Source organism: Artemia franciscana, chromosome 11, assembly GCF_032884065.1.
Source record: "Artemia franciscana chromosome 11, ASM3288406v1, whole genome shotgun sequence".
In the NCBI taxonomy this organism is placed as follows: domain Eukaryota; kingdom Metazoa; phylum Arthropoda; class Branchiopoda; order Anostraca; family Artemiidae; genus Artemia; species Artemia franciscana.
In genome coordinates this window covers 20,512,535-20,537,563 of record NC_088873.1, presented here as the reverse complement: position 1 = coordinate 20,537,563, position 25,029 = coordinate 20,512,535, and the positions used below count along the sequence as shown (strand labels likewise).

At 33.7% G+C, this 25,029-nt stretch overlaps 2 protein-coding genes across 6 annotated transcripts in view; one reads left to right on the top strand and one right to left on the bottom strand.

Annotated features, from left to right (window-relative positions):
* The window catches only part of LOC136032951 (brefeldin A-inhibited guanine nucleotide-exchange protein 1-like), a 144,233-nt gene that overhangs the window by 106,148 nt on the left and 13,056 nt on the right, over window positions 1-25,029 (top strand). For all 5 annotated transcript variants that reach the window (XM_065713435.1, XM_065713433.1, XM_065713431.1 and 2 more), the window contains 4 exons: window positions 2,611-2,746; window positions 6,835-7,019; window positions 20,376-20,519; window positions 24,259-24,442. In XM_065713435.1, the coding sequence (XP_065569507.1) occupies window positions 2,611-2,746; window positions 6,835-7,019; window positions 20,376-20,519; window positions 24,259-24,442 (649 nt within the window). The remainder of the gene's footprint in view (window positions 1-2,610; window positions 2,747-6,834; window positions 7,020-20,375; window positions 20,520-24,258; window positions 24,443-25,029) is intronic.
* Window positions 12,551-18,376, bottom strand: LOC136032953 (cuticle protein 7-like). The gene is made up of 3 exons (XM_065713436.1): window positions 18,263-18,376; window positions 16,707-16,872; window positions 12,551-12,797 (listed from the first exon to the last, which is right to left on the bottom strand). Exons 1-3 carry the CDS (start codon window positions 18,266-18,268, stop codon window positions 12,631-12,633), a joined length of 339 nt encoding a protein of 112 aa, XP_065569508.1. The 5' UTR covers window positions 18,269-18,376; the 3' UTR covers window positions 12,551-12,630.

Here is a 25,029-nt window from a genome sequence, read left to right as displayed (position 1 = left end):
TAATAAACTAGGCCCGCTGAAATATTCTTACAATTGACAAATTTTGGCGAGGCTATATAGAGCAGTGGCACTACCACATATCTTTTACCTTTCTCCGTTTTGTGAATGGTTCACTTAAATATAGAGACCCAAAGGTAGTTCTGTGTTGTGCAGATATTGAAGTTTTTCGTACGTATACGGCTCTTTGACAGAAACTAAAAATTATATCTTCTGAATAAGTATCAAATTCTTAATCCCTGTGAAGTTGTGACAAGGCAAGAAATTTTTGGTAGAAAAAGTGCCCTTGAGCATTCTGCCGCTGCATGTATTATACGAGCTATGAATGTCTATATCGAACATAATATAATCGTTTGTTGTTGAAGTATTGTTTTTCGTCTCTTTTCAATCTCTTTATTCAGCCATGTTGTTGTTTTATGGCGGGCTAAAATGAACTATCTATCTATTATAAGTTTGACCCGTTTCCATGTAATTATTTTTATCTATGTTTAAAGTCACTGCAAATTGCACTGGCAAGAATAATGCCCTCCTTCTCATAATTCTTGTTTTTTTTGTGATAACATACATTTTGTTTGAAGTGAATCACGTACGATGTTTGCGAGAACTAGACCTCCGTTGCCTGTGCAACGGGAAGTGTTGCAGCAACTGTGCCCTGTTCCTTAGGGCACAGTTGCGGAGCAACACGTGCAACTGTGCCCTACGGGACACAGTTGCGGAGCAACAGTCTCCATTATGTCCTTCAGAGGACATTTTTCTAATGCGGCTTCGATTGTTATCTTGGAGCATCTTTGATATGGTTTTATTTCGAGCTCCTAATAAACTGAGTTTGGTAAAATGTTTAGCTGGTCCAGAAATAAACGAGAATAACACAATAACATAGTTGACAATTCTGAATATTTATAGGATGGATAATTACAATTTCAAGATAAACCAGAATTTATTTAAATAATTGAAACTAGAAATCAAATTTAACTTTAGAATTTGTCCTGTACAACAGAATAATACGATACAAATTAAATTGCCCCGAGGGCATGACAAAACTTCCAAATAGAAAAACCCAAAGAAGGAATTTTATTTCGGAGAAACTATTGTAAGCTCCAGTTATTAGGAGATCGAGAGCTGTCGAACCGCGTTGGAAAAAAAAATTCTAGCTGGTCCAGAACAGAAGTTACCTCTAGAACGTCGAAACTTCGGAAATTATTTCTTAGAGAACGAAGCAACTTGGTATATAGAACACTTCACTTCTTCTTGCATACTTTTCATAGCACTACTCGATAAAAATATAAGAAACATCAAAATCGAAAATTTGAGAAAATTCCAAAAAAAATCGGAACGAGATGGACTTTTCCGGAATTATTTCCGGAAAATCTGTAAGAGCTACGGAATTTTGTGCTCCGGTTCTCGAAGAGACAAATCAAAGTTCTACATGAGTTCAGCATAACTGTATTTCTAACAAGTTTATTTCCGAAGCTAGGGTCGTCTTAACTTGACGCCAAACATCGAACGCAGAGTTTCTAAGAAAAAAAACGGTTTTATTTTTTTTTATGGAAAACTGTTAGAAATTTTAGGAACTTCTCTGGAACTTTTTTACTCTGTTTCACGTTTCCCTTCCCTCTGAAAAATCTCAAATTTTTAACTCTTACCACTTCGGAGCTACAGGTCGCTGATCACGGTGAAAAAAACAAAAAACAAAAAACAAAACAAAAACTACGAAAGCAGTAGTGTTGCTCCGCAACACAATAATGATCACTAGATTACGAAAAAATACTTAGTTACTAAACTTTCCGTAGATTTGAATGTACTTTGCACGTTGAAACAGAAACTCTTACATTGTCACAAGTAAAAATCTTAGCAAAAAGTCTTTTATATTAAAATAATTTATTAAAAGTTTGATTATATTTTTTTTGACTGTTCATCATGAAAGTGGAATTCTGAATCCCTTTTTCGTGAACTAAACATTTCTTATACAATAACTTTCATTTAATCAATAAAAGAATGTAAATATAGTTCTTAATTTAATAGCTTACATCCAAGTATACTACTTGTAAGGTTTAGTATTTCCCCTTTGGTCAATTCTTCTTTTTTTTCCTCTTATGCTTCTGCTCCTGCTGTGAGCTTGTCGCAGCGTCACGCCACTTTATGGCGTGACCAGTTATTTAGTTTGGGACGGGGGTCAGTGGCGTGACTCTGTAAGCGCAGCCAGAGTCGACACAGCTCTAAATGGGTACCTGGAGAAATCTGGGGAAGGTAAGCAGGAAGGGTGTGTTAAAGCACAGGATGGCTGGCCCCCAACCCCCCATTGCACTTCCTGGCTGAAGGGCCATGAAACGGAGATCAGCACATCCGGTTTGGACCTTAAGGGTCTAGCGCCGTCTTACTTACTTACTTACTTTACTTTATGATGTCACATTGGGGACATTCCACCTCCATAGAACTTCGTTTAAACTTCCGCTTTTGCCATTGTCTAGGAATAACAGACATTAAGCCTTAAATCCCTGTAATTTGGTGGAGGTTTATTTTACATGTTTTTACCCGTGCCTTGTAATTGCGCTAGTTAATTTATTATTAATTGATTGATTGATTTTTCACTCTTAAGTAATTTTTCTTCTTTAGAAAAATGAGTGGATGACAACAACCTGTAATCACGCCCTATATGCAATGGTTGATGTTGTGACGCAATATTTTGATGTCTTGGGAGGTTTACTTCTTGATGACATTTATTCACAGCTGGAATGGTGTGTTCAACAAGGTACTTCTATTAGTAGTCTTTTTCCTCTGCTTCTTCTTTTGTAATAATTTCTTTTCAGTTAAACCTTAAAAAAGCTTCGGGTTGGTGAATTAATTTGAGAAGACTTGTCCTAGGTATGTATAAAACCATATTCAGTTTTGTTAACAGTTTAGTACTTCTATATTCCAAATGGAAACACTAAAAAAATTTTAAAATTACTTTAAATAATCTAAAATACTTACTTGTATAATACCTAAATGCCGACTGATTCATTTTACACCAAAACCCCCTGATAGATCAAATTTTGTATGTTCATCGTATTTTCAATAGCGTGACCCCTTTCTTCCCGCAGCTTGTTTACCGTTAAATTAATAAGAAAAAAGTCGCTCTATAGAAGATAGAGTCAGTATACATAGTTTGGGCTAGTCTATGTATTTATGGGTGAGGGTGGAGGGCAAAGCGAACCAATCGGCATTTAGAAACGATATGAGTAAGTATTTTAGAATGTTTTGGTGTAGTTACCTGAATTATACTGTGTTTTCTTCTGGAATGGAATTACTAAAGTGATACCATCACCCCGCAAAGAGGCAGTTGAAAAACAGCGAGCGAGGGGAAGATTTTTTTTAAATCATTTGATATTTCTTTGGAGGTGGCAGAAGGAAATGATTTTAACAAGGAAAACTGGCAGGAAATTTTTCGCTAGCATTCGGCCTTCAAGTGTTTTGGTGCTGTGAAGAGTTTGTAGAAGGAGTATAAGCATCGGGAAAAATGAAAAGGGACAATAAGGAGAATACTAACTTTTAAAAAATGCCATCTTCAGACTTACTGAACAGAATGGTACACTGTGTTAGCTTTTTTTTTAAAGTTACAGTATAGAAAATATTCAATTCATTTTCAAACAGTTAGAAGCTTATCATACGATATCTTATCGTTCATATATATGATAGAGGTTTAGAAAAAATAACACATAAGCTATAATTCATAACTAAGGATGTACCTAGCATAATTAGTTTAAATATAACCTATTCCATAACCAGGATTGACTGATGATATAAATTAAGTGTACTATTATGTCAGCAAAAAATTACTAAAAAATTATATTTGTGCACTATTTGAGAGCACTCCATTACCTTCTTGGTTCGAATACTTATTGTTGCTCTCTCTCAAGTTACACCTTTCAGATTTTGGCAAAGCAAAACTGATAAAGGCTTGCTTCCTTCACATCAAGTAAAGAAAAATGTCAGTATGACGGCACTAAACCCTCAAGGTCCAAACCGGCGGTGCTGATCTCCGTTTCGTGGCCTTTCAGCCAGGAAGTGCAGTGGGAGGCTGGGGACAAGCCTTACAGTATTTTTGCCCGCACGTGCATGTTGGTTACTGACAAGCTAAGACAGTAGCCTTCTAAACCTTGTTTTGACGTTAGATTCAGATGCTTTGGGGAGGTGGGATATGTTGGGGATGTGTTGTATTCAGCTGAGTTGATTGCCCCTAATGTCAGCTGAGTTGCTTGACCCTAATGTAATGGGTTAATAACTGTTATGGTAGATTTGAAAAAATTGTAAAACTTGGTAACTTTTGATAATTATTTACGTAAAATTTGGAGAAATAAAACTGCTAATGTGAAAGACTTTGTTCTTTGTGGAAAAAATACTTTAAAAGTGCTATTTTTCAGATTCGCTGTTTAGCACTATCGTGGAAAATAAGTACTAAATATGGTGAAGGTTGAAAATGTACTGTAAGCTATGAGTAGCACTGGCTGTAATGCTTTACAACTTTCAGCGGGTTCCATAATTGCGCCGATCCTAAGTAAAACTCTTAGACACCCTTACTGGAGACTATTTATCATGTCTCATGCACTTGAAGATATTTGCTTCTAAATCTTTTAATGTTTCAAATTTACGCATCAAATTAATGAATCTTTTAAAAGGAAAGTACATTGAGTATAATAGGAGTTGAGTAAACCAATGACTACAACCACTTACGAGGCAAACTCTTGACTTAATTTCACAATTTAAAATAATAAAGACCTCCCTGAGTTTTTTTTACCCTAAAGTAAGGTAGCATTCAGGGAGGGGGATAGGGGGTTAGAATTCTCCCCCTCCAAAACGTTTGTCTGACTCGTAAAACGTAACAAAAATGTATATAAAAAAAAATTTGTACACTTGTAAAGTTTTTTTTTAACACCAACCCTTCCTCCCCCACGAAAAACATACTGGATACGGCCTGTTTAAAGTATGCTTTCGAGCCTTTTTGATTCCTTTTTCCTTCTGTAATCTTGCTTGTGTAATTTTTCTCTCGCCATCATTTTTAGTTATAAACGAAGATCTAAGAAAATAGCAATGAAAATCTTGTTTTTTTTTTTTTTTTTTTTTTTTTTTGGCCTAAAATAATTCTTAAGGTTTTATTATCTTAAATTCAGTTCTTTGGTAGCCTAATCTAATTTTTGTATTATCTTTCAGTTGAATATCTGTATTTTGTCGTAAATCAAAACTTTGAATTCGTATGCCAAGTTTGTCATAAGTTTGGCCACAACGACCCTATATAGTTTAATTCTTTAACTTTCCTTATAAAGATCATTGAAGTAGCGCTAGCTGATAAATATAAAGCCAGGTTTGACAAATTCTGTTGAATGCTTGAATAGCTTGAATATCCGGGTTGTAGTGGTAGCATATAAGGGAAGCACGTTGAAAAGAGATAAAATGCCGCTGAAAGGAACTAGGCTCGATCACGCATAAATATGGTTACTAAGATGGTCTCTGATTCTGATTTTAAGAAAATGAAATATGACCGAGAAATACAAAGGTATTCAAGGGACCAGGGCTATAGGGCAGCAAAAAGTGATAAAGCCAAACGAAAGATCAAGGAACGTTATCATAATACGTTTGTCAAGTCATATGTCGCTGCATCATCACCATCATCATCCGGAGATAAATAAACCATTTTTACAATTGGAGGTAAGATGGAAGTTTTATAAAATATCGATGCATTTTAGAGAGAGCTCATGTTGCTTGAAAAAGGAGAGATAGCCCTCAAAGCGGCTAAGGAACAATTATATTATTTATTTTTCAGTTCTTTTTTTCTTAAAACAATAATCAATCATCTCAAATTCTCTTTAAAAAACAAAAAAAAAAATAATAAATTAAGGGTATATCCTTTGGCTTTGCTTCCAGCCATCAGTACACACTTTTTTTCCTATGGGCTATGCAGGATTTCCCATGTAAACACGGAATTAGCAATAATACTGATTATTATATTGAGAAATTATAGAACATCAAATTATTATCAAATTATATAGAACATCTGATTATTATAGAACATCAAACAGTAAAGGGCGATACAGAGCCAGCAGCAAACAGTGTATAGTCTTAATGAGTACTTTGAAAGACAGACACTACCTACACCTGGCTTTCATCAATTTATGATATTAGTTTAGATCAGTGGTTTCCAACTGATTTTGGGTCACACCCCACCTAGGCATCTCTAAAATATTGATACTCCCTTTTGATATTTAAATTTTGTCATTCAAGATCTTATATGGATTCACCTGAACTACGAATAGTAATGAAAGTAGAACTGTTACTTCTACAAGTAAAAGTACTACTACTTGTACTTATGAACTATGTTGTCTGAATACAGCAATGTATACCATGTATGTCATTACAGCGTTATTATGTATATTTTCGGCTCTGTGCATGTGAATATGACATCATTCACTGAAAAAAGAATACCCGTGTTTTCCGTTTTCTTTTTCTCAAAATTTTTCATTCCTTTTCTCCAGCAATAATTGTCGCGGCGTCAGATGGAACTTAGTAAAGAACAAGCTCTAGCTCATAATAACCATGTAAACAGACATTTTGAAAAAAAAAACTTGTCAAATTAGGACGAATCACCATACTGATTTAGGGATGGTAACTGTTATTTTTACTAATTTGATTGGTTAAAGTTTATTACCAAAACAAATTAATTGTAATTTTAAAAAGCCAGAAATCCGTCGAAAATGGTTCTAGAACAGTAAAGACAGAAAAACAACCACTTGAAGATATAAACAGAAAACGTTTTTATTGTTATAAATTACGTGTACATAATTAGAAATAAATAATGTCTTTTAGATAATGAACAACTTGCACGGTCGGGTTCGAACTGTCTGGAGCATTTAGTTATATCCAACGGTCCCAAGTTTACTAATGAAATCTGGTCGAAGACGTGTCGATGCCTTACGGACATTTTCAACTCTACCTTGCCAAGACAGTTGATTACATGGAAGCCTGGTGACTATCTAGATCTGGAAGAAATGGTTTGTTTGACTCCCTTTATTCCTTGTATTATTTGTCCTTAGCTAGTTTTCAAAGTATAGCCAATCACACATAGTGGAGGCTAGTTTATAGATGATTTATCGTCTTACTATACCATTGAGTAATGAATATGAAATTCAACATTTCTTATGCACTAGGGTCTCCATGGCCCAGGGGCTTAAGGGTATATGTTTCCATTTTATTAGAAAAAAAAATACCGGCTCATTTTCTGACTCTCTAACACCCACTTTCCTCCCAATAAAACTTTAAATCCTACTTTAAAAATGATTGAACAGAAAAGATGAAAAATGCCTGTCTTTTAAATAATGGACAATTTACAGAATTTAAGGCATTTCTGCCTGGGTTGTTTCATCTCTGGAGGCATATTTATTGGTCCCTTTAATTATTCTGAGGAAAAGTTCTATCTAAAAAATTGGATTCGGTACTGTGGGGATTGTTATGGGAGCGCTTAGGGCAAAAGAAGGGCACGGGAGTGGATAGTTTTTCTCCGATAGTTTTGGGGTCTTGAAAAATACGAAACTGAAAATGGTAAATTATTAAGAATTAATAAACGGTTGTTTTTTGTTTTTTTTTTGTTTTTATAAAGTAAGAACTTTATCCGTGGGAACGAAGATAATTTTAAAAGGTCATCACTGAAGTGGATCATCTTTTTTTGCCTTTATTCGTCAATCTTAAATTGCATGGAAAATTACTGTGTTTCAGCTTAGTCGTAGACCAAATCCTAAATTATACATTAGCCAAAACATTTCAGCAGTTGTTGGAAGGTTCTAAAACTATATGATTTCCTTTGGTAAAAGCACTGGGCCAAGTTTGTTCGGCTTTATATTTCTTTTTTTCAAGTTCTACTGAAAATCTATTACGGTTATCACGTCGAATAATGCTGCAAAAAAATCCTTCAAACCATTTCTTAAATATCAAGTGGCAGGTACTCGAAAATATGCGTTGAATCTGGACATAAAATGTTCTTTGGTATTACTGGAGTTCCAAGTACTTCATCTTTAAAATACTACTTTAAACATTACTTAAGCACTCAAAGGAAAATTACGAAAACAGTTTTTTTGTGTCTTTACTCGGGATTGTTTAACAGTCAGTTACAGTTACGAGCAGTAAAGTTTAACTTGAATTATTTAGAATATGTGCGGTTCAATTATTTAAAATATGTATGGCTCAATATTTAGGATTAAATAAAAAAAAATAATTTTTTTAGCTGAAAGTAAGGAGCGACATTAAAACTTAAAACGAACAGAAATTACTCCGTATATGAAATGGGTTGTCCCCTCCGCAATCCCTCGCTCTTTACGCTAAATCTTTTAATTGTTTTAAAAAGTAAAATTGTGGCAAAGAGTCAAACTTTAGCGTAAAGAGCGAGGGATTGCGGAGGGGACAACCCATTTCATATACGGAGTAATTTCTGTTCGTTTTAAGTTTTAATGTCGCTCCTTACTTTCAGCTAAAAAAAATAGTTTTTTTTATTTAATTTCTGAACGTTTTTGAATTAATGCATGTTTGGTTTTGGCTCTCCGCACATAAATTATTAAAATGAAATTTGTATATTAATTCTTTTTTTGGCTAAATGGCTTTCTCTTAGTTTTGATCAGACGATTTTGAGAAATAAGGGGTGGAGAAGGAGGCCTAGTTGCCCTCCAATTTTTCGGTTACTTAAAAAGGCAACTAGAACTTTTAATTTTTAATGAACGTTTTTATTAGTAAAAAATACACGTAACTTAAGAATTAACTTACGTAACAAACTTTCATAACCTTATATTTTTATTATGTATACGAGGGGGTTTGTACCCTCGTTAATACCTCGCTCTTTACACTAAATCGTAAGTTTTGTCCCAATTCTTTAAGAATGACCCCTGAATCAGAAAGGCCGTAGAATAAATAGTTGAAATTACTAAAAATACTTTAGCATAAAGAGCAAGGTATTTATCTCCTCCTAAATACCTCGCTCTTTATGCTAAAGTATTTTTAGAACCCCTCGTATGCGTAATTATCTCTGTTCGTTTTAAGTTTCAATGCTACTTCTTCCTTTCATTTGAAAAAACGTTTTCATGTTTATTTTTCATTGTTTTCTTATAGTAATGCTAGAGAATCCTGCGCCCTTTTCATTGAATTTTTCTTCCCCCATGACAGATTCCTCCAAGGAAAGATCCTCCAACATAGCCCCCTCTCCTCAGCCCCACCCCCAAACAAAATAAAATCCCCCTGAAAACGTCTGTACACTTCCCAATAACCATTACTATATGTAAACACTGGTCAAAGTTTGTAACTTGCAGCCCCTCCCCCAGGGATTGTGGGGGAGTAAATCATCCCCAAAGACATAGTTATTATGGTTTTCGACTATGCTGAACAAAATGGCTATCTCAAAATTTTGATCCGTTGACTTTGGGAAAAAATGAGCGTGGGAGGGGGCCTAGATGCCCTCCAATTTTTTGGTCACTTAAAAAGGGCACTAGAACTTTTCATTTCCGTTAGAATGAGCCCTCTTGCAACATTCTAGGACCACTTGGTCGATACGATGACCCCTGGGGAAAAGAAAGAAAAAAAAAACAAACAAACAAACAAATAAACACGCACCCGTGATTTGTCTTCTGGCAAAAAATACAAAATTCCACATTTTTGTAGATAGGAGCTTGAAACTTCTTTAGTAGGGTTCTCTGATACGCTGAATCTGATGGTATCATTTTCGTTAAGATCCTACGACTTTTAGGGGGTGTTTCTCCCTATTTTCTTAAATAAGGCAAATTTTCTCAGGCTCGTAACTTTTGATGGGTAAGACTAAACTTGATGAAACTTATGTATTTAAAATCAGCATTAAAATGCGATTCTTTTGATGTAGCTATTGATATCAAAATTCAATTTTTTAGAGTTTTGGTTACTATTGAGCCGGGTCGCTCCTTACTACAGTTCGTTACCACGAACTGTTTGATAAGCGTGGTTCAATCCCGCTTTCTCCCGCTTTCTTATAATTAGAGAAAGGTTCAAGGCTAGGGAACATTTTGTGGATGAAGGATGATAGATTACCAAAGATTGTTCTTTTCGGCCAACTGCCTAGGGCTAAACTGAAAACAGGTTGTCCGCGGTTGGGGTGGGAGGATGTCGTAAAAAAAGGTTTAAGGGAAATGAAAACTTCCTGGTAGGGTGTAAAGAGGGAGCCTTTGAATAGATTGCGATGGAGGAAGAGCATGCATTCAGCCTCAGACGGCTTGGTGTTGCGGTGAGTTGTTATTAGTAGTAGTACTAGTATTTACAATGTATAACTCTATATATAACTATACCAACAATATAGCTTGATAGAGAGACTCTTCTCTACTCCAACAATGGAGCTTGGTAGAAAGACTCGTCTCTGGCTCTTTGTTTTTTCCTCTTTTCAGTTTTAATTCTGGTTTCTCAGAACACTCAGGTGGATTCAAGTACCGAGTCTTCATTTTGATAATAATTTACTTAACATTGTAAATATTACTTTTTTTTATAAAAATAATTTCGTAAAGCATATTGATCTGTCATCACAAAGAACAGAAAACAAGTTTCGTTTTGGTCTCCGTGTTGTTTGTTTTCGTCTTTTTATTTTTATCTGGTCCGTATCGTTAGGATTTTTGCTCAGAAAATATGAACTTGATTCTCTTATAAAGTTATAAAATGGAAAATAAATGGGAATTGGAACTAAATTATATCTGGGTTATGGTGACTGGAATTAGAATTTAGTTGAATAACTTAACTTTTAGCTTATCTTATTTCATATATAGCCTTTCCCAAACTTTAAAAATGGAAATCGAATTTTTTGGCTCCAGCCTTTACTCATCATCTTATTTATTCTTACGGAGTAAAATTTCCAAAAATAAGCTTCAAATCCAAGACAATCTTCAAACATTTTAGACATTTCCTTGGTTTTACTGGAAAAAAATCTTTTTAGCTTGAGGTAGATTAAGAGAGTAAATTGATAGGCCAGAGCGTTGTGTCAAAACCATTATAAATTAAATTGAAAAATTAAGTCTTTTTCATGAAAGCAGAAGGGTGAGACTGAAACCCAAAACATACAAAAGTTATCCAGTACATAAGGTATGCTGCCACGAAATGCCTGCCTTTTGTCTGAAAAGTGTTGGCCTCCAATGCCCATTGCTAGACACTTTATGCCCCAAATCTGGTAGATTGTTTTTGTTACTAGAGTCGTTCAAATAGTTTGAAACTTGTGAAACCTGTTACAGATGTAAAGCATTTGAAGTCCAAATATGAATCAAGTTTTAGGTTCTTTATGGTTCTGCTTGCTTTTTGCATTTTTTTTAATTTATAGCTAGCGTATCATCTTCAACATTCAATCTTACTCATTGAAGTTTTTTTTTGATCATATCACAGATACTGTTTGTTTTTTACTTATATCTGTTAAATTTTTGGCAAATCAAAAGTGATGAAGCTAAAAAAATGACCACATTTGCCAGATCATAAATAATTACGCAAATGGAGCTACAATAGTGACCCCAATTGCCGATATCAAAACAGAAAAAAAGTGTGCATTAATAAAAATGAAGCCTTAACGCTTCGTGGTGGTAAATCTAACATAGAAAACTTCACAAAGGAGCTCAAAATATTATTTTAAATGTGTAATATGGCCATATTCCCTGTGTAATATGCCATTAATCTACTCCAACCATTCCAGTGCATGTAAGTACTTATTTCCATTATGCCACAGCACATGCTAATTAGCCGCTGGTAACCCCCTCAGGAAATGTTCTAAAAAGGGCTCTTAAAATTATTGAGCAAAACTTCAAATATATGTGGGAAGAAGCTTTACTACTTATAGTTAACCGCTAGTTATAGACCCAATATGCTTAAAGTCAGTCATTTAAAGAAAATGGCTTTCAACAATGTAAATACATTTATGCTTATATTGATTTTATAGCTCTTTTTTGGATTAATTGTGTCTTTCTTAAAATGAGATTTGTGGGGAAAATGTACACTCTTTTAATGGATCCATCAATTTGGAGTTGTATCTCACGTGAGTAGTAAATGAATTTCTTAACTTTAAGCATTTTAAATGATGTTTCCTAAAATGGGTTTGATATTATAGTTTTAGTTCTAGCTTATGTAGTTGATGATCAGCTGATTTTGGAAAAGCAAATAATTTGATTGCACCCCAAATAGTACTGTAAAGCTTTGTACTAATAATTTTAAATCTGAATAATAATCTCGCTTGTTCCTTTTGTGTTACTCTGGGCTAACTTTCTTATTTCTTTCCTAAGTTCTTTATTCAATCCCAAAATCTTCCAGTCTCCTAAACTCATCCACAAAATAATTATTTAGATATGAAGGAAAAATATTGCTTAATATTTAACCTAAAAAAATATAAATTGTGTAATGCCTCTAATAACTCCACACTCATGTGATTAGCGCTAAAACACAGGGTTGCTTGACGGCTAAATGTGGTTTTTCATTTCATAATTCTACAAGAGTTGGTAATCTTGGTAGTTTGAATAATTTATGGCTGTCCCTACAACGAAAGGAGGGATAGAGGTGCATTGAATAATTATAATTTTTACTTCTTGTACAAAAATAGGTTTAAAAAAAAATTTGTATCACATTAAAATTTGTTTCTTAGTATTTTGGCTGAGGGTAGGATGGAGCTTTGTAAGCTGGGTATGCTTTGTATTCACCAGAGTACTGAACATCAGCTACATATCCACCTTCGGGGTCTGTAGTGTAGGTTACTGTCTGGACGCGGCCGTCAGGAAGAAGAACTCTGTATGATCCAGTTCCCTTGCCTAGAAAAAATATGAGTGATTTATTAAAATACGTTCAAAGCTAGTCTCGCAAGTTTGCAAAATCAGCTTGTTTTAGAAGGTATTGTCAATATCTGAGATATATATATATATATATATATATATATATATATATATATATATATATATATATATATATATATATATATATATATATATATATATATATATATATATATATATATAAGATATATATATATCTTATATATATATAAGATATATATATATATATATATATATATATATATATATATATATATATATATATATATATATATATATATATATATATATATATATATATATATATATATATATAACATAAACAGGCAAGCAAAGAGAGACCTTTAAAATACTTTTAAATTTAGAAATATGATTATTAATACATGGAGGAATTTTTTGCCGTGGGGAGGGAGTGATTCTCCTGGGCAATTGTCCGATGGCATTGAGAAGGTTGAATGAAATTTAATAATCCTAACCAAATTATTCCAATACTTTTAAAAATTACAAATTTTGATGGTGATGAATACGCGTTGAGTATTTTCTGGTGTGCGGGGGGGGTGTCTAGGAGAATTTTTCTGGGGGAATGTTTCTAATACTTTCGTTTGTAATGATACGGTCGTTATTAGTGCTCTGTTGGGGGTGTTCTAAAGAGGAAGTTTTTCAGTGGGATTTTTCCTGGAATTTCCTTTCTTTTGAGATCGCAACAACGCGCGACGGGTAGGCTTGTGTCCTATGTTTCTCATGTAATTGTTATTTCTGCTTTTTTGACATAGCTGTTCCCCCAAAACGTCACTCTCCCTTCCCCCTCCCAAAAAATCCTGCATATATTTTATATCAAGCATGTACACTGAGAGCCGTGTCCCCTCTTCATCAATCTTACTGCAGTAAGATTGAAACTTTCCTGCAGTATGAGACCTCATAAATTTATTCGTCTGTAGATGTCTGGTATAGATAGCAGTTAAAGTACATGTTTCATAGCAGCACCATTCACAACAATTGATGCAGTGAGATGCTGTTACACTGCAAATGTAATCTTGAAAGCGTAAAATCAACTCATTTTAGTTACAAAATTTCTGAGCTTCGGTTGTACAATTTAGAAAGTTTTTAGACCGTTTTTTTTTAGTGTAAAGTTAATTTGGAGGCTTCTTTTGGAGACGTTCAAATAATTACGTGCTTCGATAGATCTAGTAGAATCAGAAGTTGTTTTTAAGTAAAAAAAAAAGGATAAATACAGTTTATCGACTTAATGTCCTCAAAGTTTTCAGCATTTATCAATATTATTTTTTTCGTCATCAAACAAAGATTATGCATTAAGAAAGTACTCTTGAGCATTTTCTTATCAAGTGCGACTCCTTTCTCGTGCAGTTTAGGGGCCATTCAGACGCAACCCCTCCCCCCCCCCCCGTCCCAAAGTCCATGGTAGACATGCCGTATATTTTCTAATTCAGACATTTTTTTTTCCAATTGTTCTTTTTGATCTCACTTTTAAAGTCATGAATTTGAAGAAAACACCGTGAACTATAATGAAATTAATTTATATATATATATATATATATATATATATATATATATATATATATATATATATATATATATATATATATAATTTATATATATATATATATATATATATATTTTACACACACATATAATTTCACAAGCCCCTTTTTAAGAAAGCGACAAGAGCAAGTGCAGTAATTACTGAGACTTTTATGGATACACTTTCAAGACAAGGACAGTTTTGCGCTAGGAAGTGGAGAGGATAAGTCGATCAAATAGCCACTCTTAGATAAATTATTCTATAGTGTTTTGCAAAAAGGGCCTAAGTCCTCTTTTTTCCGAAAATGAGTTAAGCATGTGCTTCGAAAGAGCTCAAAGAGATCTATCTATTGGTCTATTCAAAACGGGCTCATCTTCAATTCTGTCAGAGTTATAAATTGTTCCAAATGGGTGTAAAAAAGAGTGTAAGTCCATTATCTTCTAAGTAACCAAGAATCCAGCAATTTGACATTTCCAACGAATTCCGATCGAAAAGTTAACGAGGAATCATTCTTTCAAGTTTCAAGTTTCTTAACTTCTGATTTGTAAGAAGGATTTTTTCATTGTGCCTTTTTACTGTCATTTTCCTCTCCTGTAAAATTAGGAAAGTGGACTTAGCTCTTTTTGCAAAACGTCACTGAATTGAGAAGAGTCTATATCCTCATTCCCTTTAGTCTTCAATTTTATAGATCAAGAACATGCATTTGATTAAGCGGGTAGAAATGCTTTAATTAAGCTCCTGTTCATGTATGGTATACTTGACAAGCAAATTAAAGTGATTAGTATATACGAGAATAATATCTTTGAGGTGAGCTTAGCTATTGGTTGTCATTGATGGTGAGATTAGTAATTCGCTCAGTGTGGAATCAGGAGTTCAGTAGGTTTTCTTACTAAGGCACTTTTAGGTAGAACATTTTATGTACTTTGTACTAGGACCATGACAAAAGCTACAAGAGAAAATGGTACTAAATTGGAATAAAAAGTCTCTTAGATTCGGATATGAATGGTTTGAGTTTCCTGGATAAAAATATTAGTGAAATGAACTTATTTTGAATGAAGTTCGAATTTCTGAAATAGAGAATCTAAAGGAAAGTAGAACTCTATCTGATTGGGGTAAAAATGGAGCTTGGAACACATTTTGGGTGGAGGAGGAGCATGTGCAGCTGTCTTAGCTTCAGACGGGGGGTACTTTAACGAATTTTTATTTGTAGTTGGTTTTGAATAGCAGAACAAAGTTGTCAATTGAGAAAATATTTTGTACAAGGTTTTTCTTTTAATGCTAATATTTGTCTCGGCTCGGAATTATCGGAGTTTTCATTTGGCCGCGGAATATGATGATATGAAAAGTATACAGAACAAAATGTGCATAGTCAGTTTGACTATTAGAAATTGTTTAAGCTATCCAGTGTCACTTCGAGTCGTTTACATTAGATTGAATAGCCTGTAATATCATTGACTTGACTTTGTTTTCATCACATCTGATTCTTTATCCTCCATTTATTTTATTGTGTTATCTGTTATTCTGTTATGTTGTTTTGCTGTATTGACGCTTAAACTAACCTCTCTGAGAGCTAAATTAACTGAAATGATCATGCAACACATTCTGCTGTTTATTATCTGCCTGTTTTTCTAAAAGAGACAGAAAAAAAGATGAGTTTTCTTTTTTCTGTGTGTATCTTAATAAACGTTAATTTCTTAGGAACATACACGTAAGTTGAGGGGGAGGGGGTAGGACTGAGAAACAAAGAAATATTACCCATAACTGAAGTTGACTAATAGTCAAAGTATGCAAAAATATAATTGAAAAAGATTGGATTCGTGTTATCTCAAAATGAATTTTTACTGTGTGTGAATGGGCTCTTCTTTCGCAATTGAATATTTTTAACAAATAAGAAATAACGAATATTGGTAAAGTGTTTTTATTTTTAATACAAACAATTTACTAATTTCAGTATGCTATACAGGGGGGGTGTGTGTGTGTGTAATTTTCCCCCTTGGTCCTGTTCATAGCTCTTGGTGTTCCTCTATACATGAATATGTTAATGACACAGTTTGGTTAACCAATTTAAGTTTAGTTAATCAAAAATCAGAAAAGGGCTATTTATTTTGTATCTTTTAGGGTTTACTTCCTCTCCCCCCTTTTCAATACAAGTTTTTTATTTCCCTAATTTTATTCATAAAATTGTGGATCGGAGTTTTATTTTATGGTAATTATAAGTGAATTTAATTAATTTTTCTCAGGGCATTTCAGTAAGTTTTATCCTAAAGCCACAATCATATGAATAAAATTTAGAACTGCCCCTCCGAAAGAAAATTAGAGAATCCCATTTCAAGTAAAGAAGAACGTACCATAGGCATCTGTGTCCTGTTGGTGGGCATAATCGTTGTATGATGGGTCATCCTTGACTTCCCAGGCAAAGTTGTAAGGGCGAGGCTCATATTTGTATTCTTGTTTATATGATGGTGCTGGATATTGGGCTGCAGCTACAGCGACAATGGCAACGAGAACAATGACCTTAAATAGAAGGAATCTTTTTTTGAAAAAAACAATTGTACAATTGCCTCTGTGTCAACAGAATTTCTATTTTTTACATATGTGTCCTTTTTTTTCACTTTGTCAGGTTTTTTTGTATTGTTCTATAGTCTTGTTGTTGAAAAAGTCTTAGTCAATCACTCTATAATTAAAAATAGGTAGACAAACCCTATTTTTGGTATTTCAGGCTACGAAATAAGACCCCCTTCCCTCAGGCTGTGTGACTGATACTCCTGATTAAGTCTGTTTTTCGAGGTTCTGGTCCTTCTTTTTTATTTTATTTTTAACTTGGTAGTGTTTTTTTTTATGGGCCGGGCTGTTAAAACCATACCCGTTGGTGGATAGAAATGGCAATATATATATATATATATATATATATATATATATATATATATATATATATATATATATATATATATACATATATTACATATATATATATATATATATATATATATATATATACATATATATATATATATATATATATATATATATATATATATATATATATATATATATATATATATGCTTGCCCTCATTTTATTCTTATAAATTAAACTATTCCGCTCTGTATTTTTGCCGTTTCTGAATAACTTTGAGAATTCTCGTTGAAAGTTACTTTTTTCTTGGTCGGTCGCTTGTGACTTTTAACAAGAGACAGAATTCCACCGCACAAATAGTTAGCTCATATTTTTAATTCCAACTATCTTGTTCATTATTCTGGGGGTAGGGTATGGTATTCATTTTATCTAGAAAGGTAGCCCAGTCATTTTCATTGCCCTTTCAACCCAAGAAAGTTTTTTGTAAAGAACTGAATAAAGATCTGGATAGGAATCGAATAGGAATCAAATCTTTTTCAGTCCAGTTTCACTAAGTACATGAAATACACTGGACAGGAAATTCAAAAAGGAGGCATATCGCTGGTTTTTGTTTTTTTACACCAATCCTCTGGCGGGAAAAAATGTATAGCTATTGGTTAATGTCAGATTATGTTACTGAATATGGAAGATCAGTCGAAACTTATTATTGAGTGAACTTCGTTAAATTAGTACCTATAAAAAATAAGTAGTGCTACTGGTCCTATTTTGTCTCTATTTTAGTTAACTCTTAATTTAATGGAACATCACTGTGATCGTGTAAATTTAAGGGCAAATAAAATGCTACTTTAAAGGTAAAAGTTCAAAATTTTGAAAATGTACTTGATCAGTTTGTCTTTTGAGATACTTTTATAGCCATTATCTTGTCGAAAGGTCCACCCTTATGTATAGTTTGATATATTTCAGAAAGGGTACAGGACCCCATAAATTCCCCTCTGGTAAATAGCTACGAAAATACAATGTTAGAAAAATATAGAATAATTTGCACTTACTTTCATATTTTTATTATTTTTCTTTTTGATTCAACCCTTTGAAACACTTGAAATTAAACTGATGGTATCGAGATGACTTCAGTTTCTTTTTATACTAATTGTATTTTTGGCGATGAATCTATATTAAGGGGTTACCAGACGAACCACGCCCATGACCTTAACCGACTCATATGGAAGTTCGCATACTCAATTTTCTATTCAAAAAATGTAATTGGCTTTGGTAACAATAACTGGCCGGAATTTGGTCGAAAAATTGATTGGCTTCCGGGAATAATTTGAGATAAAAATGACTTTATAAATAACATCTTCATATTAAGTTCCTATATATGGTCGTCGATAATCAAAAGATTCATTAGAGGAGTTTCGCAAAGAAATATGCTTTGTACAAGGCATATGCGAGGGGAGTTATCTTTCCGGGAGGGGGATTTATCTAAACAGTTTACTAACTTGTAATTTCAGCAGGGCCAAGTGTTTTCCCCTTCACCTGTTATCTGTTGCCTGGGAATTTAAATAAACGTAAAAATTATTGTTTTTATGATTATTTAAGTATATTCACTTCCTATTTTGAAAGACAAAACAAGTGCTCCGTTAGCGTTGAAAGAGTTTTTCTTGAACGTTTGTTTTTTGCTTGAAGAGTTTTGAGAGCTCTCATAATGTTTTACTTGAATTTCTTTTACTCAAGCCACATCGAAAAGTTGGCTTTGTTTCTATTTTTCCTTAGAATTTTTCCCAGAAATCTTTTTAGTGGTAATAAGATTTAGCATTACTAAAACGAAACCTGATTGGCAAAATAAAACTTATTTCTGAAGTCCCTGCTCGTTTAGTTGACAAATTTGAAGAGATTCACAGTGTTTAACCTTCATTACAACTGCTCCTCCACGTCCCTTACTATGCAAAAAATGCTTTATACCTAATGAGTAAAATTGTTTTCTCGGGTATCATTATTCAGAGCTTACTCAGACCTTAATTTTCCTTTTTGAGGTCTCTATTAAGCAAATTGCACTATTTTCCCGCTGAACGCAGTGTTTGTGAAAAGAACTACAGCGTTGATACGTGTATTTACAGTTACACTGTCAAATTTTAATCAGAACATTACCTTGATACTTAGATACGAAATTGCAATATTGACGAATAATATCCAATGAAACTTTCAGTGTACAAAAGTTTTAGAATAGCGGCCGTCTAAAATCCAAATACGTTACGTAGGCTGCTCAGTGTTTTGAGAGAGCTGCAACTCAAAACACTATTATGAGTGAACTGCAACGTTATTTGGTAACGTCTGGGAAGCCAATGCATATTCCTTCTTCAATTAAAAGCACCAACTCAAAAGCATAAGATGAACCTTAATGTCATGCCTAACCTCTTTGTTTCAAACCGCAATCGCTCATAGCTTTTTTAGCCCCTAATGTCGCTTAATTTTTGAATAGTTAATATTTAAAAACTCTTTTTGTTTTTCATTTTGTAAAATAAAAAAAAACTTAGAAAGTAGTGTAATTTCTTTGTTATACGTTATTTACACAGTTTAAGGTGTATTTTTCTCAGATCAAGGGTCTTGTAGATGACATGGCTTTGCCTTCATAGTCCGAGCATTTAACTTAAAGAAATTGTCCTGTACATGAGAGGAGAAGTGACCCTCTAAACTACCTCCTGTTTATGCTAATGTAGAGTTTACTTTTTATTGAGAATACGCTTGTTGTCGATAATATGTTAAAACTATAGCGTAAGGAATATTTCATAGAGTGGGTCTACCCCCTCATACACAGAATAATTTCTGTTTGTTCTTAGTTTTAACATTGCCTTTGCTTTAAATTGCAAAAAAATTGTTGCTGTCGGTTATAACTTGAACAAAAAAGCCGTCTTTATAGTCAGGATTTTAGGAATTTTCTTCACGCGTATCTGAGATTAAAATTTTTTTAAACTCTATTGTAGAATGTGAGTACGCTCATTTCTTTTTTTTCAATCTACAGCCACTAATCCATTAATCCATCATCTATCAGATGATGGTAGAGGTCATGCCCTTCGAAAAAAAACCTTGGCTGAGATATATGTTTTTAATAACAGCTAAAATGGGTCACGCTTGATGCTAATATATTAATGGCGTCCCTCTTTTTAGCCAATTACATCAGACCAGAGGATATTTTCTGCTTTGCAGATCCGATGTGTTGTCCAACTAGAACTGATAACTACAATTGAAAATATTGTATTCTTCCCTGCAACTGCTAAAAAGGAAGATGCTGAAGCTCTCGCACTGTCACAGGTAATGTCAAACTGAACAGCTAATGTTCAGTGTCTTTTCTCCTCTCGTAGAGTTCACTTAAGAAGGTTAGATTTTGTTGTTTGTCTTTTTTTTCCTCTTTCTTATAATTTTTTTTAACACTGAGGACGACTTGGCGGAGGTCCTTGTTGAAATATTTGCTTGATTTTCATCTTCATATTTTGCTATTGGCTGACAAAATTCTTGTTTTTTCACCTATTTGATTTTTCTCTTTTCATTTATTTTATATTTTCCTTTCTTGTTTTCATACGTCTTGCATAGCCAGTATGGTCTCAGAACGTATTTACGTCAAACCCTCCCCCCTCTCTCTTTCGGTCTTTTCCCTTTTGATTCTCATTATCTATTTCTTCCTTCCTTTCTCTCTTTCAATTTTTCTTCCTCTCTTTTTCTTGCTCGCTCATTCTTTTTTTGGTTCAGTCTCTCGCTTTTTTGTTCTTAATATTTTTTATCTTGTGGAGAATAAAAGTCTTCTCACTTTCTTTCTTCACTTGTTTCTCTGAATTCATTTTTCTTCTTTAGATGGCTATAAACTGGCTAAGAACCTTCTTAACTTTTTAAATGACTTTTCCGTGGGAGATATCCGCATAGATTTTGATAACAATGGTTTGTTTGGTAATTTTCAAGTGATGGGATGGCTTTTGACCAACAATACATTTTTTTTTCAAATGAAAATAAGAGTGACGTTTAAACTCCAAGCGATCAGAAATTATCTGGTGTACAAGGGGGGCTATCATCTGTTCAACCCCCCCCCCCCCCCTGCTCTTTACACTTAAAGTTTGATTAATGCGTACCTAAAGTGCATTATATACAGACTGTCTTTTAAAGTATTTGATTGGGAAGTCTTATGTTTTATCGTGAATGCAAGTAAAGCAAACCTTTCTATATTCGAGGCATCTTGGAACAACAAATAAACTTTAATCATATTAAAAAAAAATTACTTTTTTATCACGCTGCTCTTGCATTAAAAAAAATCGTTCTTGAATAATTGGTGGAAAAAATTAAAACCCCAGTGTGAAGAGTGGGGAGTTGAGGGGGCAGTAGCCACCTCATATGTAAGATGATTTCTGTCTTTTTTAATATTACGTATAAAATATTTCAGGGAGTTTGCCTCCAGTATCATCATTATAGTGTATTTCTTTCTTTTTCCTTGGAATGACTATTTTGACTTTCAATCTCTCATGGTATTTCGCGCCGATGAGGCTCCGGGCTATAAAGGCAATAAGGGGGCCTTAATAACCCTCCATCAATCATTTTCAACTGATAAAAAGGAAAGTGGAACCTGGATTTTCTGCTCGTTCGACTTGATGAGCCCTTGCGATTCGAATTAGGGGGATATAGGTTTGTAATTGGCATAGAGTCCTTCAATCATGCAAGGCCACATTTATTATTATTTTCAATGCAAAATATTATAGTATTGTTACGGTTTTCGTAAAAATTTTCATTCAGTCTTTGGGGCTACAATATCGGATTTGCATAATAAAAATGAAGTTCCAAGGAGTTGTAATTTTTGCTAAAATTCATGCACGATCCAAATTCCAGCAAGGTATAATGAACCCGCCTTGGTAATGTAATTCATCTGTATAAATAAAAATGCACTGTCCGTCTATCCGTCTGTTATACTATCTTCTATAAAAAAAAAGGAAAAAAAAACTAAAAAATAAACAAGAAAAAGAAAACTAAAAAAAGAAGAATAAAACAAAAAAAAACTAAAAAAAGGTAAAAAACTATAAAAAAAATAAATATATAAAAAAAGTGAAAAAAAGGAACAAAATTAAAAAAGAAAAAAACTAAAAAAACGAAAAAACGAAAAAAGAAAAAAAGAAAAAAACTAAAAAACAAAAAAAAAACACTGTATATTAATCACATATTCAATAATACAATCTGTATTATCGGTTATCGCAGTACATTGGCTTTCAGTACGATCAAAGCTAGGGAAAAAACAACAACAAATAAACACGCATCGTAATGCCAAAAATATGAGATTTCATCGTGTTCGTTATTTGAGGCTTTAAAATTTTGAATTTGAGTGTGAAAATTTTCTTCAAAGTCACATAACTTTTGAGGGATGCTTCATGGAAATCTTGTTCTGCGTATGAACCCCCTTCATAAATATTTAGAGTTCCTTCAGTAACCCTGAACTGTCCCATGCTCTTCTTTGACCTTGATCTGACGAATTACTAAGTCATTCAATTATTCTATAACTAAAATCTCCAAAACCGGTTACACTGCAGGTCATCTCAAATGTCGTCTCGCTGGTCGTGATTTTTTTTTTTTTTTTTTTTCGTTTTTTTTTTAATGTGTCCTTTAAAAGAATTCTGTATATTTTTTCTAAGGATTTCTCTGAAAGAATTCACAGGCACATATTTAAGGCCGTGATTAAGTGAACTTGAAAACATCGAGCTTCAAAATTGAAGTTAGGGTAGCCTTCTGTCTCTCAATTCTCTAGACACCGTCGATTGTCAAAAACCCTTCAAATAGCACTTATTCATTGGTGGAAATAGCAGGCTAATTATACCAGCTTGTCAATCTGGTCTCGAGGGGGATCTGAAACGATTCTTTCTGGCAAAAAACTTGTAAAAATTTCAGGTAGCTGAAAATATTCTATGGGACTGTTCGAAAACAGGAAAATACATCGAAAAATGGTTGCAATTATCTTACAGGTTATTGTCTTCTGCTCATGATAGTACCGATTTTGGTCTAAAATCAGTATCCTTCATAGAGTACACTTGGGAAAAAGAGCTGGACATTTTCTAAGATTTCTAAGCAATTAGAGGAAATAGAGCAAAATCCTAGCAAACATTTTTTAGCATCTTCAAGAAGCTATGACCTGATATTAAAAGCGGTATCTTCCGCCAACGAATACTGGAGTACTTTTTAAATATAAATTTTCAATTTTAACATGGGATTTTTGAGTTCCATCAATTCACTTAATCACGGCCTTAACACATAAGTAATGTCGGTATGTCTTTACGGCTGCGACACGTGGGGAGCTGATCTTGCGGCTTGTATCGACATTTTCCTCTTACAATATTCTGAGCGGATATTTGAACCGCAGAACCACATGAAACTGCTCTTTTTCCAGTTCTGGGAGGTCCTCTTTCACCTCGACTATCATAGAAGCCCCAAATGTTGTGCTTTTGAATACAAACTTTTAACATGTCATCTACACGCTTGAAATAAAATTTATACTTACAATCGCTATCCTAGAGGGAAAAGACTTCCTGTAAGTCTAAGGCCAACTGTGTTCTTGGGCTTTTCATATATGTGGACTGAAGGCTCTGGTCTTAGTGACAACAATGAAGAGTTTCTTGGCTCGCTTAATTTGTGTCTAGAAGACGAACTCAAACTGAAAGTGGCCTAATGATCGAAACAAATCCGTCATTGGCAATGAAATTTATTTTAAATTGAGTCTTTTTAGTAAATGCATAAATGTGTAATCATAGGTTTGACTCAGTCAAATTATCTACCATTTTTTGTAAATGTCTCTGGGGGACAAAAAATGTCACTGGAGTGCTATTGCCCTTTGTAAATCAAGGGACGAAGGTGTGTTATATTTTGTAGGGGAAGCTCATTCAAGAATGATAATAATAGTCTCTTTTTGTGTGCCTTAACTTCAATTATGACTTTGCCTGCATGACGTTGAATAGTATTAATATTGCTGACTATTGTTTTGTGTACTAAATTGTTTTCATATTTTAAAATATTTTTTTTTCTTTTTTAGGGTGATTCAATATCCCTGGAATCAAGCAGTTTACATTATTATAGCTTCGATCAAGATCAAGGAATGTATTCTCATATTTCATCAAGTCACATATTTCAACTGTTAGATATCTTAAAGGAATCCCACTACTTTGCAAGAGACTTTAATTCGAATCAGGAACAAAGGAATCTTCTATGGAAAGCAGGTATGTCACAGAGGCAGCGTTAGTGGGTAAGCTAATGTCTACCCAATGGCTCCGTTAAGCTGAATCTCCGTCGAGTGTTTCGACGAACAGCTAAATTCATGTGTTGGGAATGTCAAGCTGTCTGGTGGCTGATCCAGCACTTTAGGAAAATAAAGGAGGAGGAGAGAGGGATTCAGAAGTTTCATGTTTTATTTTTGGTTCGACGGGGTTAAAGACGGCTATAATTTAGATTTTTAATTGCAAAATCTTCATCTGTGTTATTGTTGCAAGCTTTACGAATTTTTCCTTTGACCCTCACTCCATACTTCCGGTCATGGATCTGTAACTGCTACCCTCCAAACTTCAAATTGCGTAGATTACAGTAATTTGTGCGTAGAGTGTTGATAAAACGAGTAAAAATACGCTACATCGTTTTTTACGTTGGAAAATAAGCACTACTTACAATTGTACTAAAAGAAATGTCGCCAAAACAATCTAATATGTGACTTCTCTTGCAAACAAATTTGATCAAAAATGACTCAGCTTGGGACATCTAAAAAAAGGCAATGACGCGATTGCTATTCACTCTTATAAAGCCCTGAATCAAC